Source organism: Cervus canadensis, chromosome 12 (genome assembly GCF_019320065.1).
Source record: "Cervus canadensis isolate Bull #8, Minnesota chromosome 12, ASM1932006v1, whole genome shotgun sequence".
Classification (NCBI taxonomy): domain Eukaryota; kingdom Metazoa; phylum Chordata; class Mammalia; order Artiodactyla; family Cervidae; genus Cervus; species Cervus canadensis.
The window spans coordinates 77,042,226-77,058,148 of record NC_057397.1 but is presented as its reverse complement, the minus strand read 5'-3'; the positions used below and the strand labels follow the sequence as shown (position 1 = coordinate 77,058,148).

The window sequence follows — 15,923 nt, the reverse complement described above, 5'->3', positions numbered from 1 at the left end:
CTCTGGTTGAAGCGGAAGGACTGACATTTCTGCAGAGGCAGCACATGTAGCCAGTGGGAGGTGTCTCAGAGTTGAAATAGGGGAGCCCAGGGACTCAGGCACCCGTGGAAGAAGGTACATCTGATCACATGTCCTTCAACAGCAGTGATCAGGAATCATGATCACATCACTCTGTGAGATAAAGAAACTCAACCTAATTCTTCCCCAGTGCAAAGTGGAAGACTTCAAGGCATGAATTAGAAGGTGGCGATTAACACATACACAGTAATATACATACAACAGATAATCTACAAGGACCTACTGTATAGTACTCAACACTCTGTAATAACCTATATGGGAAAGGAATCCAAATAATATATATATGCATATGTACAACTGAATCAGGTGGCTGTACACCCAACACAAACATATTATAAGTCACCTGTATTCCAGTATACAATAAAAATTAAATTTAAAAAAAGCAAAGCGGAAAGACTTCCCTGACCTAAACTGTGTAAGTTAAAATATTTAAACATTTTCCCTACATTAACTCCTCACCCCTGGCCGTCAATTAGACTCTGTTGCTGTCTAGTTGGTTAATAATATGCAACTGGACACCTGAGTGAATAAGATGTAGGCTAACTGGGCTCATAAATTGTTCAGCTATAACTGCTGATGAAAAATAAACTGAACAACATTTTTGTTCATTCTTGTTGAATTGAGACTGTTGAGGCTCAGTTGAAGAGGTTTTTGGCAGCCTGAAAATAATACTGGCGAAGTACAAATTAATTTAACTGGAAGATAAGAAGGAAGTGGGGACGCGTATTTCAGTAAAAAACTTGGCTTCAGCGAGAGCTTGTGCGTGTGTGTGCGCGTACATGTGTGCGTGTGTGTGTACATGTGTGTGAGTGTGCATATGCACGCATGTGTACATGTGTGTGCGTGCACGTGCATGCGTGTGTGCATGTGTGTACACGTGTGTGTGAGTGCATTTGTGTGCATGTTCGTGCATACATGTGTGTTGCGTGCGTGCATGTGCATGTGTGTGTGTGTGTGCACGCTCAGTCGCTTGGTTGTGTCTGACTCTTTGCAACTACATGGACTGCAACCTGCCAGGCCCCTCTGTCCATACAATTTTCCAGGCAAGAACACTGGAGTGGGCTGACATTTCCTTCTCCAGGGGATCTTCCCAAGGCAGGGATCGAACCCACATCTTCCACATCTCCAGCATTCGCAGGAGGATTCTTTAAACTGAGTCACCTGGGAAGTCCACAAAGAGCTTATTGAGGTTTTAAATGACCAGATCAATATTATCAAACACATCAATCATATTGTCTGATAAGAATCCCAATGCTAATTGTAAAAGCATTTAATAATAAAAAAAAATACTGATGGGTTTCACTAATTCCTTGATAAGACAGTTTTGATGTCTTTATGTCAATCTGTATAAATATGATTTTCAATGAAAGCTAATGAATATCTAAAGGAGCCTCTGTCCCACTCTGTCAACTTCTTAAACAGTATCATAGTTTAAAATACTCTGGGGTAATTTGAATGTGTGATCCTTATAGTTACTATTTTGTTTAAGTTTAACAAGTACCACCAAATGTGATAAATATCAACCGTTCTATATTAAAGTGAGACTCAGCTAGTCTTAAAAAGATATATGAAACATAACTTGTCGAGATTTTATAGGTGTTGTCAAACAGTTGCCATGTCTTTCATCTAATTAAGTTTCAGTTCAGTTCAGTTGCTCAGTCATGTCCGACTCTTTGCAACCCCATGAATCACAGCACGCCAGGCCTCCTTGTCCATCACCAACACCCATGTCCATTGAGTCGGTGATGCCATCCAGCCATCTCATCCTCTGTCATCCCCTTCTCCTCCTGCCCTCAATCTTTCCCAGCATCAGGGTTTTTTCCAGTAAGTCAGTTCTTACCATCAGGTGGACAAAGTACTAGAGTTTCAGCTTTAGCATCAGTCCTTCCAATGAGCACCCAGGACTGATCTGCCTTAGGATGGAATGGTTGGATCTCCTTGCAGTCCAAGGGACTCTCAAGAGTCTTCTCCAACACCACAGTTCAAAAGCATCAATTCTTCGGCGCTCAGCTTTCTTCACAGTCCAACTCTCACATCCATACATGACCACTGGAAAAACCATAGACTTGACTAGACGGACCTTTGTTGGCAAAGTAATGTCTCTGCTTTTTAATATGCTGTCTAGGTTGGTCATAGCTTTGCTTCCAAGGAGTAAGTGTCTTTTAATTTCATGGCTGCAATCACCATCTGCAGTGATTTTGGAGCCCAAAAAAATAAAGTCAGTCACTGTTTCCACTGTTTCCCCATCTATCTGCCATGAAGTGCTGGGACTGGATGCTATGATCTTAGTTTTCTGAATGTTGAGCTTTAAGCCAACTTTTTCACTCTCCTTTTTCACTTTCATCAAGAGGCTTTTTAGTTCCTCTTCACTTTCTGCCATAAGTGTGGTGTCATCTGCATATATGAGGTTATTGATATTTCTCCCGGCAATCTTGATTCCAGCTTGTGCTTCTTCCAGCCCAGCGTTTCTCATGATGTGCTCTGCATTTAAGTTAAATAAGCAGGGTGACAATATACAGCCTTGACATACTCCTTTTCCTATTTGGAACCAGTGTGTTGTTCCATGTCCAGTTCTAACTGTTGTTTCTTGACTTGCATACACGTTTCTCAGGAGGCAGGTCAGGTGGTCTGGTATTCCCACCTCTTGAAGAATTTTCCACACTTTGTTATGATCCACACAGTCAAAGGCTTTGGCAAAGTCAATAAAGCAGAAATAGATGTTTTTCTGCAACTCTCTTGCTTTTTCGATGATCCAATGGATGTTGGCAATTTGATCTCTGGTTCCATTGCCTTTTCTAAATCCAACTTGAACATCTGGAAGTTCACGGTTCACATACTGTTGAACCCTTGCTTGGAGAATTACTTGGCTAGCGTGTGAGACAAGTGCAATTGTGCGGTAGTCTGAACATTCTTTCGCATTACCTTTCTTTGGAACTGGAATGAAAACTGATCTTTTCCAGTCCTGTGACCCCTGCTGAGTTTTCCAAATTTGCTGGCATATTGAGTGTAGCACTTTCACAACACCATCTTTCAGGATTTGAAATAGCTCAACTGGAATTCCATCACCTCTACTAGCTTTGTTTGTGGTGATGCTTCCTAAGGCCCACTTGACTTTGCTTCCGGGATGTCTGACTCTAGGTGAGTGATCACACCATCATGATTATCTGGGTCGTGAAGATCTTTTTTGTACAGTGCTTCTGTGTATTCTTGCCACTTCTTCTTAATATCTTCTGCTTCTGTTAGGTTCATACCATTTCTGTCCTTTATTGTGCCCATCTTTGCATGAAATGTTCCCATGGTATCTCTAATTTTCTTGAAGAGATCCCTAGTCTTTCCCATTGTATTGTTTTCCTCTATTTCTTAGCATTGATCACTGAGGAAGGCTTTCTTATCTCTGCTTGCTGTTCTTTGGAACTCTGCATTCAAATGGGAATATCTTTCCTTTTCTCCTTTGCTTTTCGCTTCCCTTCTTTTCACAGCTATTTGTAAGGCCTCCTCAGACACCCATTTTGCCTTTTTGCATTTCTTTTGCTTGGGAATAGTCTTGATCCCTGCCTCCCGTACAATGTCACGAACCTCTGTCCATAGTTCATCAGGCAGTCTATCAAATCAAACCCTTGAATCTATTTCTCACCTCCACTGTATAGTCATAAGGGATTTGACTTAGGTCATACCTGAATGATCTAGTGGTTTTCCCTACTTTCTTCAGTTTAAGTCTGAATTTGGCAATAAGGAGTTCATGATCTGAGCCATAGCTCCTGGTCTTGTTTTTGCTGACCGTGTAGAGCTTCTCCATCTTTGGCTGCAAAGAATATAATCAATCTGATTTCAGTATTGACCATCTGGTGATGTCCGTGTGTAGAGCCTTCTCTTGTGTTGTTGGAAGAGGGTGTTTGCTATGACCAGTGTGTTCTCTTGGCAAAACTTAGCCTTTGCCCTGCTTCATTCTGTACTTCAAGGCCAAATTTGCCTTACTCCAGGTAGCTCTTGATTCCTAGTTTTGCATTTCAGTCCCCTATAATGAAAAGGACATCTTCTTTGGGTGTTAGTTCTAGAAGGTCTTGTAGGTCTTCATAGAACCGTTCAACTTCAGCTTCTTCAGCATTACTGGTCGGGGCATAGACTTGGATTACTGTGATATTGAATGGTTTGCCTTGGAAACGAACAGAGATCATTTTGTCATTTTTGAGATTGCATTGAAGTACTGCATTTCATGTAAACTCCAGGAGTTGGTGATGGACAGGGAGGCCTGGTGTGCTGCAGTTCATGAGGTTGCAAAGATTTGGACACGACTAAGCGACTGAACTGAACTGAACTGCATTTCAGACTCTGGTTGACTATGAGGACTACTCCATTTCTTCTAAAGGATTCCTGCCCACAGTAGTAGGTATAATGGTCATCTGAGTTAAATTCACCCATTCCAGTCCATTTTAGGTCACTGACTCCTAAAATGTTGATGTTCACTCTTGCCATTTCCTGTTTGACCACTTCCAGTTTGCCTTGATTCATGGACCTAACATTCCAGGTTAAGCATCATTTAAAACCACCACAAAATCCAAGTGATTTGTCCTGACTTTTCCTTATTCAATGTTTATTGCAGATTAAAGCCACTCCCGTATGCTCAGCCAATGTCTGGTTAAAGGGACCCTTTACAGGATCACACGCAGGGAATCAAGGAATTAGTGGCTTATTAGCACCCCTGAGGGGACAAAGCCTTGGTTAGCGTTGGCAGAAATCTCTTCTCGTGTTTCTATCTTGTATTTTCAGCTCATTTCCAGAACTCTACTAAACTCTTAGTACTTTACTAAACTATGCTTTCCACTTCCTGGGTTAGATTAAAAGTGAGATTTCTGCATTTCAAATATAGTCATGGCCAGGTATGTGTGCTACTAACTACACACAAGTCCCATCCAGACCTGAAAAATCAGCCCTTTCCACTACTTTTAAGAGAGGAAACTGTTATCACTTATCCAGAAATAAAAAAATAATAACAATCATGAGGACGTCCCTGGTGGTCCAGCGGATGAGAATCCACCTGCGGTGCAGGGGACTTGGGTTTGGTCTGGGAAGATTCCTCGTGCCACGGGGCTCCTAAGCCCATGAGCCACAACTACTGGGCCCACGCTACAACTCTGAAAGCCGGGGAGCCAAGTCTGGGCTTCACAAGAGAAGCCACCACAACAGTGGGCCCACACGCCGCAGCTAGAGAGCAGCCTCCACCGGCAGGAGCTAGAGGAAAGCCTGCCAGCAGCGATTAATTAACCAATTACTTTAAAATTAAATGACCTTATAAGCAAATGTGAAAGATTAAAAAATGCCATCTGGAATTCTGTAATGTCGGCTCTGTCCCTGCCCCCCAAACAACAAGACGATCTTCGCTACTGACAATACAAATCTGATCAAATAAATTTTCATTATTTGATCCCATCTTCTGAATATTATTCATGCTGATAATGAGAAAAGAAGATTAACAGTTCCTGGAAACTCGTTCTTGGGGAATCAGTCTCTTGTTCTTCTTGATACTTTTACTGAAAATAAGCGACATTTTAAGTGTTTCACCTTTGAAGCCAAATCCCAAACTGTAGATGAACTTGAGAGCTGTGATGCTAAAGTACTGCCCGTGGATAGCATAGATACAACACTTCATCTCCTGAATGAGAGTTTGTTGCTCATCAATTATCCCCAAAAGTGAAAAAAAAAAAATCACTGAGAGAAACATGAAGTCAAGCCTAGATCTCCACAGAGTAAAGACCAAAATAACAGCACCATACAGTTTTAAGATATGTTATCAGCCTTGCCTCTGCAACTCCTACCACCAGGTACTTTTCCTGGGTGTTTAACATGTACAAAGCACTGTTGCAAATATTTCACACAGATTAGCTTAATCCTCAGAGAATGCCCAAGATCCGCACTGTGGTTCTACCTATTGACCATAAATGGGGAAATGGAGATTTGGAGAGATTGAATACCTGGCTTAACCAGCCATCCTGACTCCACATCCTGCACGATCAGAACATAACATTGCCTCCTCAAGCAGAATGCTTCTGTCTAAAGTTCCCTGGGTGTTGTCCACAGTAACCTGCACAGAGTACGCGGGTGCGTGGCAGAAGCGTGGGTGATGGGCCACACTCACCCTGGCGGGATTCCAGGACCACCCCGTGGGTGGTGGGCCACACTCACCCTGGCGGGATTCCAGGACCACCCCGTGGGTGGTGGGCCACACTCACCCTGGCGGGATTCCAGGACCACCCCGTGGGTGGTGGGCCACACTCACCCTGGCGGGATTCCAGGACCACCCTGTAGGCAGTGGCATGACGTTGCACCTTCCAATGGGCACACAGGCTGGTCGTCTGCACCGCGTCCGCCTGAAGGTCGGTCACACCCAGAAACACTGCCAAGAGACAGGAACACGGCTCGGTCAACCGCAGAAACGCCACAGCCATCCCCAAGTCCAAAATCAACTTTGGTAAAATTCGAATTCAAGGTTCCACAGCCAGTGGTAGGAAACCCACCAAGTTACAACAAATCAGTACACAAAGGATAGCTATGTTACGACTTTAACAGAATGTGATATATGATAGGGTTTGCCTGTTTTCTGTAAACAAAAAAGAAAACATGTATCGGAAAAAGCCAGTTGCGATGGATGGTGAAATTATGGGTGATTTTAAATCTTCCCTCTTCATTTATTTATGCTTTCAAAATATTCCTCAATTAATATATAATACTTTCATAACAAAAGTGTTAAATACAATATGTACTCATCAACCACTGAAAGAAAGTCGTGGTTTAAACAAAAGGGAAGATCAAAGAGGACGAAATAGAAATCACTCAAACAGGAGCAGTTCACACATGCTGGCCTTCAAAACATGACTGAATGGGAACGAACAAATTTTTGAAAATTTAAAAAGGAAAGATTTAACACAGAAAAGAAAAAATGATTAAAAATACATGAATTCTTATTAATCTTAGAATGAACACAGTTACATACCAAAATTATTCACAGGGAGTTTATTTGAAGAAGCAGTAAAAGTACCGTTTCTCCAATTGAGGACTAAGGATTTAGTGTTTACCACTTAGATCCAAGCAGAAAAAGCAGAAAATTAATAATATTTACTTTTTATTATGACCTCTGCCTTCATCCACATCATTCTCTTGTACTTTCTCTTTCTTTCAGTCACTTCATAAAATTTAAAAATAGCTTAAAATTATTTTTCAAGATGATAAAAATAATCTGGACTAGTAACAATTTGCATCATGACATTGTTCCTTTTTGCTGATCAGCAAAGGAAGACCATTTTTCCTAAGTCAATGAAAAAACCCTCTCCCCCGACAAAAAAAGGAAACCAACAATGACTTATATACCCACACTAAATTTTAAAAATACCATGAATCAATTTATTTTCCATTTTACAGGGTTTTATTATGCTTGGGAGAAAGAGAGAAAGCAAGCCAATCTAATTTTTACTTTAAGGATAGATGATAAAACAATTCAATACTTTTGTTATTTTAAAATACATTTGGAATACTCACCACATTTACTAAAGAAGAGAAGAGGGATGAAACGGAAGGAGGCGAGCAGAGAAACGAGGACAGAGACGAGAAAGAGGGAGGAGACAGAGCAAGAGAAGATCAGGGACAGAAGGACCTGCACGGACAGCAGGGAGACCTTGAGAGAAAAGGGGGATGAACTGGAGGGGAGGAGATGACGGTGGGGACGCACAGGGGACTCACAGGGTCTCTGAGGAAGGCTGTCGGGCGGCGATAATGGCACAACACACGGGGACGCTGGAGGCCACTGCGGGCTTCCCTGGGGGCTCAGAGGGTAAAGAACTCGCCTGCAATGCAGGAGACCCGGGCTCGATCCCTGGGTTGGGAAGATCCCCTGGAGGAGCGCATGGCAACCCACTCGTGTTCTGGCCTGAAGAATCCCATGGACAGAGGAGCCTGGAGGGCTACAGTCCATGGGGTCGCAAAGAGTCGGACACGACTGAAGTGACTAACACTTCCACTTCATAGTACCTACACTATCATTTCAATTGCCAAGTACGAGTTAAGGACCATAGGCCAAAGGCTTCCTAGCCCTGTTGAAGAGAGACACTATTTCTTTTCAGATTAAATGGATCGCACATCTAGCTTTTTAATTTTAAAGATTTCCATAAAAATGAATTCAGGAAGGTTCCTCTAATGAAAGGGCAGAAAAGAGAACGACAGAGAACGAGATGGTTGGATGGCATCACCAACTTGATGGACTTGAGTTTGAGCAAGCTTCGGGAATTGGTGATAGACAGGGAGGCCTGGCGTGCTGCAGTCCATGGGGTCACAAAGAGTCGGACATGACTGAGTGGCTGAACTGAACTGAGGCCCTATATAAAACACGGGAGGCCAGACACAGGCGGCATGGGGTTTGGTCTAATATATGCCTCATCCTTATAAAATCCCTTTTGTTGGAATAATTTTTTGATTAGCAATGACAGTGAGAGATGACCCAAATTCACAAAGCACAATTACTACATGATCAAAGTGATTATTTGTCGAATGCTTGCCATAGAGTAGATCCTTTCTATATGTTATCTCTTTAGTCTTCCCAAACAGTCTATAAACAATTATTACTATTAATATTATATCTTCATTTTAGGGGTGAGAAAATGTGGGCTCAGAGAGGTGAGAGGTTATTTGCTCAAGGCCTTAGCTAATAAGAAGATTTATGGTTTATACTTCTGATTACACCATGACTAACATTCTCAAGTGTGGGCCGTGTGTTGTTGATAACACTTGGGGTAATTTCAGTCATCTGACAGCCAAACCATTTTTATTTTGATCATTTATGTATTACCTTTAATGTGTATTAAAGTGAAAGTGAAAGTTACTCAGTTGTGTCCAACTCTTTACGACCCCATGGAATATACGGTCCATGGAAATCTCCAGGCCAGAATACTGGAGTGGGTAGCCTTTCCCTCCTCCAGGGGATCTTCCCGACCCAGGAATCGAGCCCGGGTCTCCGGCATTGCAGGCAGATTCTTTCCCAGCTAAGCCACAAGGGAAGCCCACTGGAGTGGGCAGCCTTTCCCTCCTCCAGGGGATCTTCCCGACCCGGGAATCGAGCCCGGGTCTCCTGCATTGCAGGCGGATCCTTTACCAGCTGAGCCAGCAGGGAAGCAATGTGTATAAAAAAGACTGGTTTTCTGTTGAGAGTTATTATGTGGTTTTTGAAAGCATTTAAGTAAAAACAAAAAGAAACTGTAAGTTGATTTAAAGAAATATATTAAACAGATGGTGTGGAAGCATAAGAAACAGAAGGAATATGGCACATATGTGCTGGAGTTTGGAAAACACTGTATTATGCCATGGGTGTCTGTGAGTGATGTGTGCCAAGGAGACGTCCCAGATGGTGTGCAGACAGCATGCAAACCCTTAAAAGACAGAGAAGGAAGTCTTTTGAGTGGTGCAAGTATCTTTAACGGATGGAGTGAGAGGGTGGAGAGGGGCAAAGGCTTTGACAAAAGGCAAATTTCCCCTGGCTCAGCTTGGACTGGCTTTGACTGCATCAGGTTATATGGGCTGGATGGAAAATTTCACCTAATTTGAAAAATACCAACGAAGACTTTCCAGAAGGAAATCCCATCCACCACCATCAAGTATGTTTGAACGCCAGCCTTTGACATTCTGCCTGCCGACTAGGACTCTGAACCACAGCTCTGAGTAGGGAGCACACCTTTCTTTCCATGAGGCACCATTCAGAAAGGGTCACGCTGGAGAAAAGAGACACCGACCACCGAGCTGCCGCGGGGCTTAAGTTACAGAGAAAACAAAGCACAAAGCCACACGTGGCAGCGGTCAGCCTTACGTGTTTTCACCACGCCGGTCAGAGCGTCGCTGAAGCCCGCGGCCTGGGAAGCGAATATCTTCACGTTGTAGTCCATTCCGCTGAGCAGGTTTGTGATGACGATGGTGTTAATGTTAGCTCCCACGAACGTCTCCAGGGTCGGGCCAGCAACTGAAGGACAAAGAGTGTACTTCAGTTACGAGAGAATAGGGAAACATAGGGACACTTCTGAACTAACTGCACTTATTCCGCTGTGCTTCAGACTGCCCAGGAGACACACATGGAGTGGGGCTTGGAACTCGCCCCGTTACACTCCAAGACCTACCCATCTCCCTGACTCCCAGGCTAGCGCTCTTCCAAGGCATCTAGTCCTTTTCTTAAATACAGCTCTTTCCCTAGAACTACCCAAAGAAACTGGTTCACCCCACCGTCCAACATCCACCACACTGTGAGGCCTTCATGTAGAGCCGCCAGGACGTCACGGGCTTTGGGGCACGTGATAAGACAGAAGTCATGCTGAGTTACCGATCCCAGACACCCAGCTTCGTCCCCAGAGGGCATTAAGTTGCCCCAGCAGCCAATTTTATCACGGACACTACGCCACACCTTGCCGCATAAGGGACAACCATATATGCTGTCATTATGGGCTCCAAAGCTCCTCTTCTGCTGTTTAAGGTCAGACAGGACACTCTTCCTCCAAGGCCCTTGACCATCTGGCCTCTTTGGGCTTTTACATTTTCACCTCTGTTTCAACCCAGTGGAATCGTTGATTGATCAAGAAAAATATTCTGTGCTATGTCCTATACAAATTGAGACTCGTAGTGCTTTTGAGGGCAGAAAGGTTTTTAATGACCCAAAGGATGATTTTTAAGTTTTCCTCAATCTGATGAATTTTTCATCTTAACCTAGTTTTCAAAAAGCTATGACATGTGTCCCATGTCTTGTCAATGTATGGCAAAAACCACTATAATATTGTAAAGTAATTAGCCTCCAATTTAAATAAATAAATTAATATTTTTAAAAAAGCTATGACCAACCTACATACCATATTAAAAAGCAGAGACATCACTTTGCTGACAAAGGTCCATGTAGTCAAAGTTATGGTTTTCCCAGTAGTCATGTACTGATGTGAGAGGTGGGCCATAAAGAAGGCTGAGCACCGAAAAACTGATGCTTTCGAACAGATGACAGGAGGAGAATGGGGTAACAGAGGACGAGATGGCTGGATGGCATCACCAACTCAATGGACATGAGTTTGAGCAAGCTCCAGGAGATAGTGAAGGACAGGGAAGCCTGGCATGCTGCAATCCATGGGGTCGCAAAGAGTCAGACACAACTTAGTGACTGAACAACAAATACCTTAACACAGTTTCCAGAACGAGGAGACTGAGAAGTTGGTAAATGGACTTTTTCTAACTAATCCAAGAAGTAAGAGATAGAAGAAGAATTAGAAATTGAAGAGTCTAAATGTTTAGAGCTTATAGATCCATCAAGCCATAGAAGCCTCTTATTGCTAAGGAGTCAAAGTCTGCTTTGGCTGGCTCCTTGGCTGGGGTAGGGATAGGTCAATTGTAGACCAAGTATATATTCTGCTTGTTAACATACCAGCTGTTTTTTAGGTGAGGTGGTAACTTCAACACATTTTTTTTTTTTCCAAAAAAGGGAAGAGACTCTTCCCATTTCTTAAAACCAATGATGGAAAGTAAAAACAAAAATAGCCTATCTTTAAAGATTATATTTTTCGAAAGCATGACTTACCACTGACAGGTTTGTAGACAATCCTATAGCCCTTCACGGGGGCAGACGGGGGGTCCCACGTAATGCGCAATCTGTTATACCATTCTTCCGAGACCCGCAAGTTCTGGGGACCAGAGGGAGGCACTGTGAAGGAAGGAAAATGGAAAAAATGGTTTAAAGTGGTTCCCACCTTTACAACCTACCTTTCGGCGGACAGAGTCTAATGTATCTTCCCACAGGTTAAAAATACTTAGAAGGGAAAATGCACTAAAGCAAGCAGAAAACTTAGAGAATCCATGGCAATGTTAAATATTACATAATAGAAAATAATTGCTCTTGTGGTAAAACACTTTTATCTGAAGTCAGCAGTTCACTCAGTGAAATTCGGGCTCCTTTTTCTTCAGTTGCTTTTAAGCAATACTGAAGTGAGTAGTGTTTATGAAAACATTTCTGTCACACATCTCTCTGTTGCACTATCATATCCAGGATGATTAGATAACAGTAGTGATAGCAACTCTTAGAGGCAAGATTTTTTTTTTTTTCTTTTGCCTCCATCTTCATATTAGGGGCTTCTCTGGTGGTTCAGACAGTAGAGAATCTGCCTGCAATACAGAAGACCCAGGTCCAATTCCTGGGTTGGGAAGATTCCCCTGGAGTAGGTAATGGCAACCCACTCCAGTATTCTTGCCTGGAGAATCCCATGGACAGAGGAGCCTGGCAGGCTACAGTCCTTGGGTCAGAAAGAGCCAGACATGACTGAGCGACTAATACTTTCACACTTTCATATTGCCTATATTCTGTGAAATTTTAATCATCATTCATCAATTTTTTATCAAAACAGGAAAGCTATTTGCATGAAGGATCTTTGTAAACTATTATGCATTAATGGATATTATCATTTTTACTCTGTTGTTGACAGAATTTAGTTGTGTTAACCACTGCTTAAAATAAGTGGACCATCCAAAATTATTTCAACCTTTGAAATAACTTTATTGTATAGATGGTATTTCCATAGTAATAGTCTTCAAAAGTTTTTGTTTGAATAAATATGTGTGTTCATCATGGAACTCTTTTATAAATTATGCGAATCAAATATTTAAACAAATTGTATACAGTTTTTAAAGGTTATTTTCCATTTACATTATGACAAAACGGTGGCTGTATTCCTCGTGTTGTACAAAACATCCTTAAGCCTATTTTACATCCAAGTCTGTGCTGCAATGGGACCAAAAACAAAACAGGACAAACAAAACCCAGGATAATATGAGAGAGGATGGGAGGGCCTTGCCTGGGTGGTCAGAAAAGCCTGAGCAGGTGGCACTGAGCTGAGACCAAAATGACAAGGAGAAGTCAGAAATGCACACCTCTGGGAAAGGATATTCAGTCTGGCAGGAGTGGCTCGTGTCGAGATTCTAAGGCCGAGCCAAGCTTTAGAAAGCCAGGGAAGGGCAGGGAAGGAGGGCTGGCTGGGGCCTAGAGGTCAGCGGGTCCAGGTCACCTCGGCCTGAAGGGCCCCTGCAAGGACCCTAGCGTTTATGCTGAGGACCATGGGGAGCCACCAGGTGGCTTGAAACAGAGGGGAGACCTGAGACCGTCTGGATTTTCAAAAGCTTCTCCCTGCTGTGAGGAGAGCAGAGCATCTGGGGACAGGGTGGGAAGACGTGGGCGTGCGCTCGCGTGAGCGGGTGTGACGTGCTGGGCGAGCAGCGAGGTGAGGGACGTGCAGGGCCTGGAGGGCCTCTGAGAGACTCAGCAGCACTTGGGAGGAGTTAGATCTGGAGGAGGGAGATGCGGCTGTTTCTCAGGTCTTAGGTTTTAGAGACGAGAAAACGGAACTCCAGAGCAGTGAAGCGATGTGCCCGAAGTCACACAGCTTGAACATGTGAAGACAGAATCCGAGCAGATTTTCTCTCTCCAAATCCCCTTTGCTCTTCTTTTTCTCTTTTCTTTTTTATTGGAGGAGAGTTGCTTTACACTGCTGTGTCCATCTCTGCTGCATGGTGAAGTGAATCAGCCGTGTGCACACACATCCCCTCTTTCCCTGGATTTCCTCCCCATTTCGGTCGCCACAGAGCCTGGGCGGAGCTCCCGAGCTCTGGAGCAGGCGCTCATTACCTAAGCGTTTCACACATGGCAGTGTGTGCACGTGACTCCCAGTCTCCCTGCTCATTCCACCCCTGACTCCTCACCCTGGTATCCGTGCGCTGGTTCTCTCAATGTCTGTGTCTCTATTTCTGCTTTTTAAATAAGATCATCTATACCATTTTCGGGGCTTCCCTGGTAGCTCAGACGGTAACGAATCCACCCACAATGCAGGGGACCCAGGTTAAGTCCCTCGGTCGTGAAGATTCCCCTGGAGAAGGGAATGGCTACCCACTCCAGGATTCTCACCTGGAGAATTCCACAGACAGAGGAGCCTAGCGGGCCAGTGTCCATGGGGTGGCAAAGAGTAGGACACATGTGAGCGACTGACGCTTTCAGACCATTTCCACCCCCTACCCTTCAGCTACTGGGTTGAATTACAGAGGACAGTGATTTCCACCTAACTAGTCAGCGAGCAACCCCAGGGGGAAGCTTCACTCACAGGTTTTTCCAGGGGCAGAGACACTGACCCCTTCTCCGTCATCATAGATGGGCGTCACCGTGACCTTGTACTCAGTCTCAGAGAGCAGATTCTTCAGAAGGAGAGTGTTCTGGCTTCCAGGCACCATAATCTGAAGAGAAAAGCAAAGGACCATGGTCTTGGTCAGACTTGTGTTCCAGCTGGTCTACTAAAGAGGAGGACTTAAGGCACTTTGAGCAGGGAGATGTGCTTGAGGGGGATGAGAGGAAGGCATCCATGCGAAAGCATTTCTCTCTGCAGCTCCCCTCAGAGCAGCCCTCAGCATCTAATCACTAAAGCAGAAGGCTTAAGTGTGAAGCTCCTGAACGCTCAGTAACAGCCTTCTCTCAACATCTTTTCAGCATTTGTAAAGCAGCCAGAAGAAAAACCGATCATCTCTTTGGAAAGCAGGTGTTTATGGCTTAGGAGTGTTCATTCTATAACACAGCCTCCACAGCACATTTGATTCTACTTAAATATCCTCTTGAAAAGTCAGCCTTCCATTCCTCCCTGTTCAGAGATCATCTAATCCCAGTATTTCAGGGTGGATGCTAGCCAAGAATACCACAACCACACATTAAATCCCAGATTTCCAAGTCGAAAGATATTTACCAGTGACACTAAAAAAGGTTGCAGTTTCTTTTACTTCTGAAAGGAGATGTCTTCCTCAATCTGAAATCACCATTCCTCTGACTCTAAAGGCTGCAAAAACTAAAATCCAGCAGTGGGGTGGACACCACCCACACATTAGTGCAACATTCCATGTGGCGAATCCTGCCATCCCTAAAAGAATATAAGGACCAGAAAAGCCACATGTTCTTAATACTAAGGCCACAAAACTTTCTCCACAGGCTTCAGCAATTAGATGCTGGCACATTTCTGGGCCATTTAAAAGACTTCATCATGGCTGGAAAAAAATGCTAGGATGTAAGAACTGACCCAAACAAGTTTAAGGGAGTCACAAGACTGGGACAGCTGGAGATGGTTTTGGACTCAAGAGCTGGGTAAAATGCCAGCAGGCAAAGGGCGGCTGTCTACTTCTGGATGAGGGAAGGAACCGATAAATCATGAAATAAGCCCTAGAAAGCCTCGAGCTGAACTCAGAAGCAGCTGTTGCTAAGATATTGCTAAGCTGTAAAAGCAGCCGGGGTGGGGGGTTAATATAAAAATAGGAAGTCTGCATTAGGTGATTTATACTAAAGCAATATGATTTTGCTCCTCATATGGAATGACACTGAACATCCAGGATGGTACCCATGCAGTCCCAGGAGGGAGACTTTACACAAGGGGCTCTGCTTTACTCTGGAAGGAGCTGGATAACCCTGCATTAAGAAGACGTTAAAAAAGAATCGCGGTTGTCCTGTCTGGTCTTACCCATCCATTTGGCTTCCTTTTGGGCATTTCTTTTCAATATAACCCTCTGGAGCCCAGAGCCTGGGCTTTGATTCCAAACTGCCTGCCTATCTAACCACCCATGCTGATGTTCCTTATATAAGGTCACCTCTCAAACTGAGAAGCACATGGACTCGGGACCAATCAGATTTAGCCTGCAGGGTACCGGAAGCAGTGGGACCGTCCTGCAGGGCTCGTTCACCCTGCCAGGGAGCGGTTTCTGTGGTTTATAACAATAGCGCTCACTTAGCTGGCTGTTGTTATCTGCCAAGCACTGCTCTAAGTATCCGA

At 43.9% G+C, this 15,923-nt stretch overlaps 1 protein-coding gene across 7 annotated transcripts in view; it reads right to left on the bottom strand.

The window, feature by feature from the left end:
• Positions 1-15,923, bottom strand: part of COL14A1 (collagen type XIV alpha 1 chain) — a 225,477-nt gene that overhangs the window by 108,749 nt on the left and 100,805 nt on the right. For all 7 annotated transcript variants that reach the window (XM_043484139.1, XM_043484143.1, XM_043484145.1 and 4 more), the window contains exons 20-23: positions 14,223-14,352; positions 11,660-11,782; positions 9,923-10,072; positions 6,353-6,469 (exon numbers count right to left, since the gene is read on the bottom strand). In XM_043484139.1, coding sequence (XP_043340074.1) covers positions 6,353-6,469; positions 9,923-10,072; positions 11,660-11,782; positions 14,223-14,352 — 520 coding nt within the window. The remainder of the gene's footprint in view (positions 1-6,352; positions 6,470-9,922; positions 10,073-11,659; positions 11,783-14,222; positions 14,353-15,923) is intronic.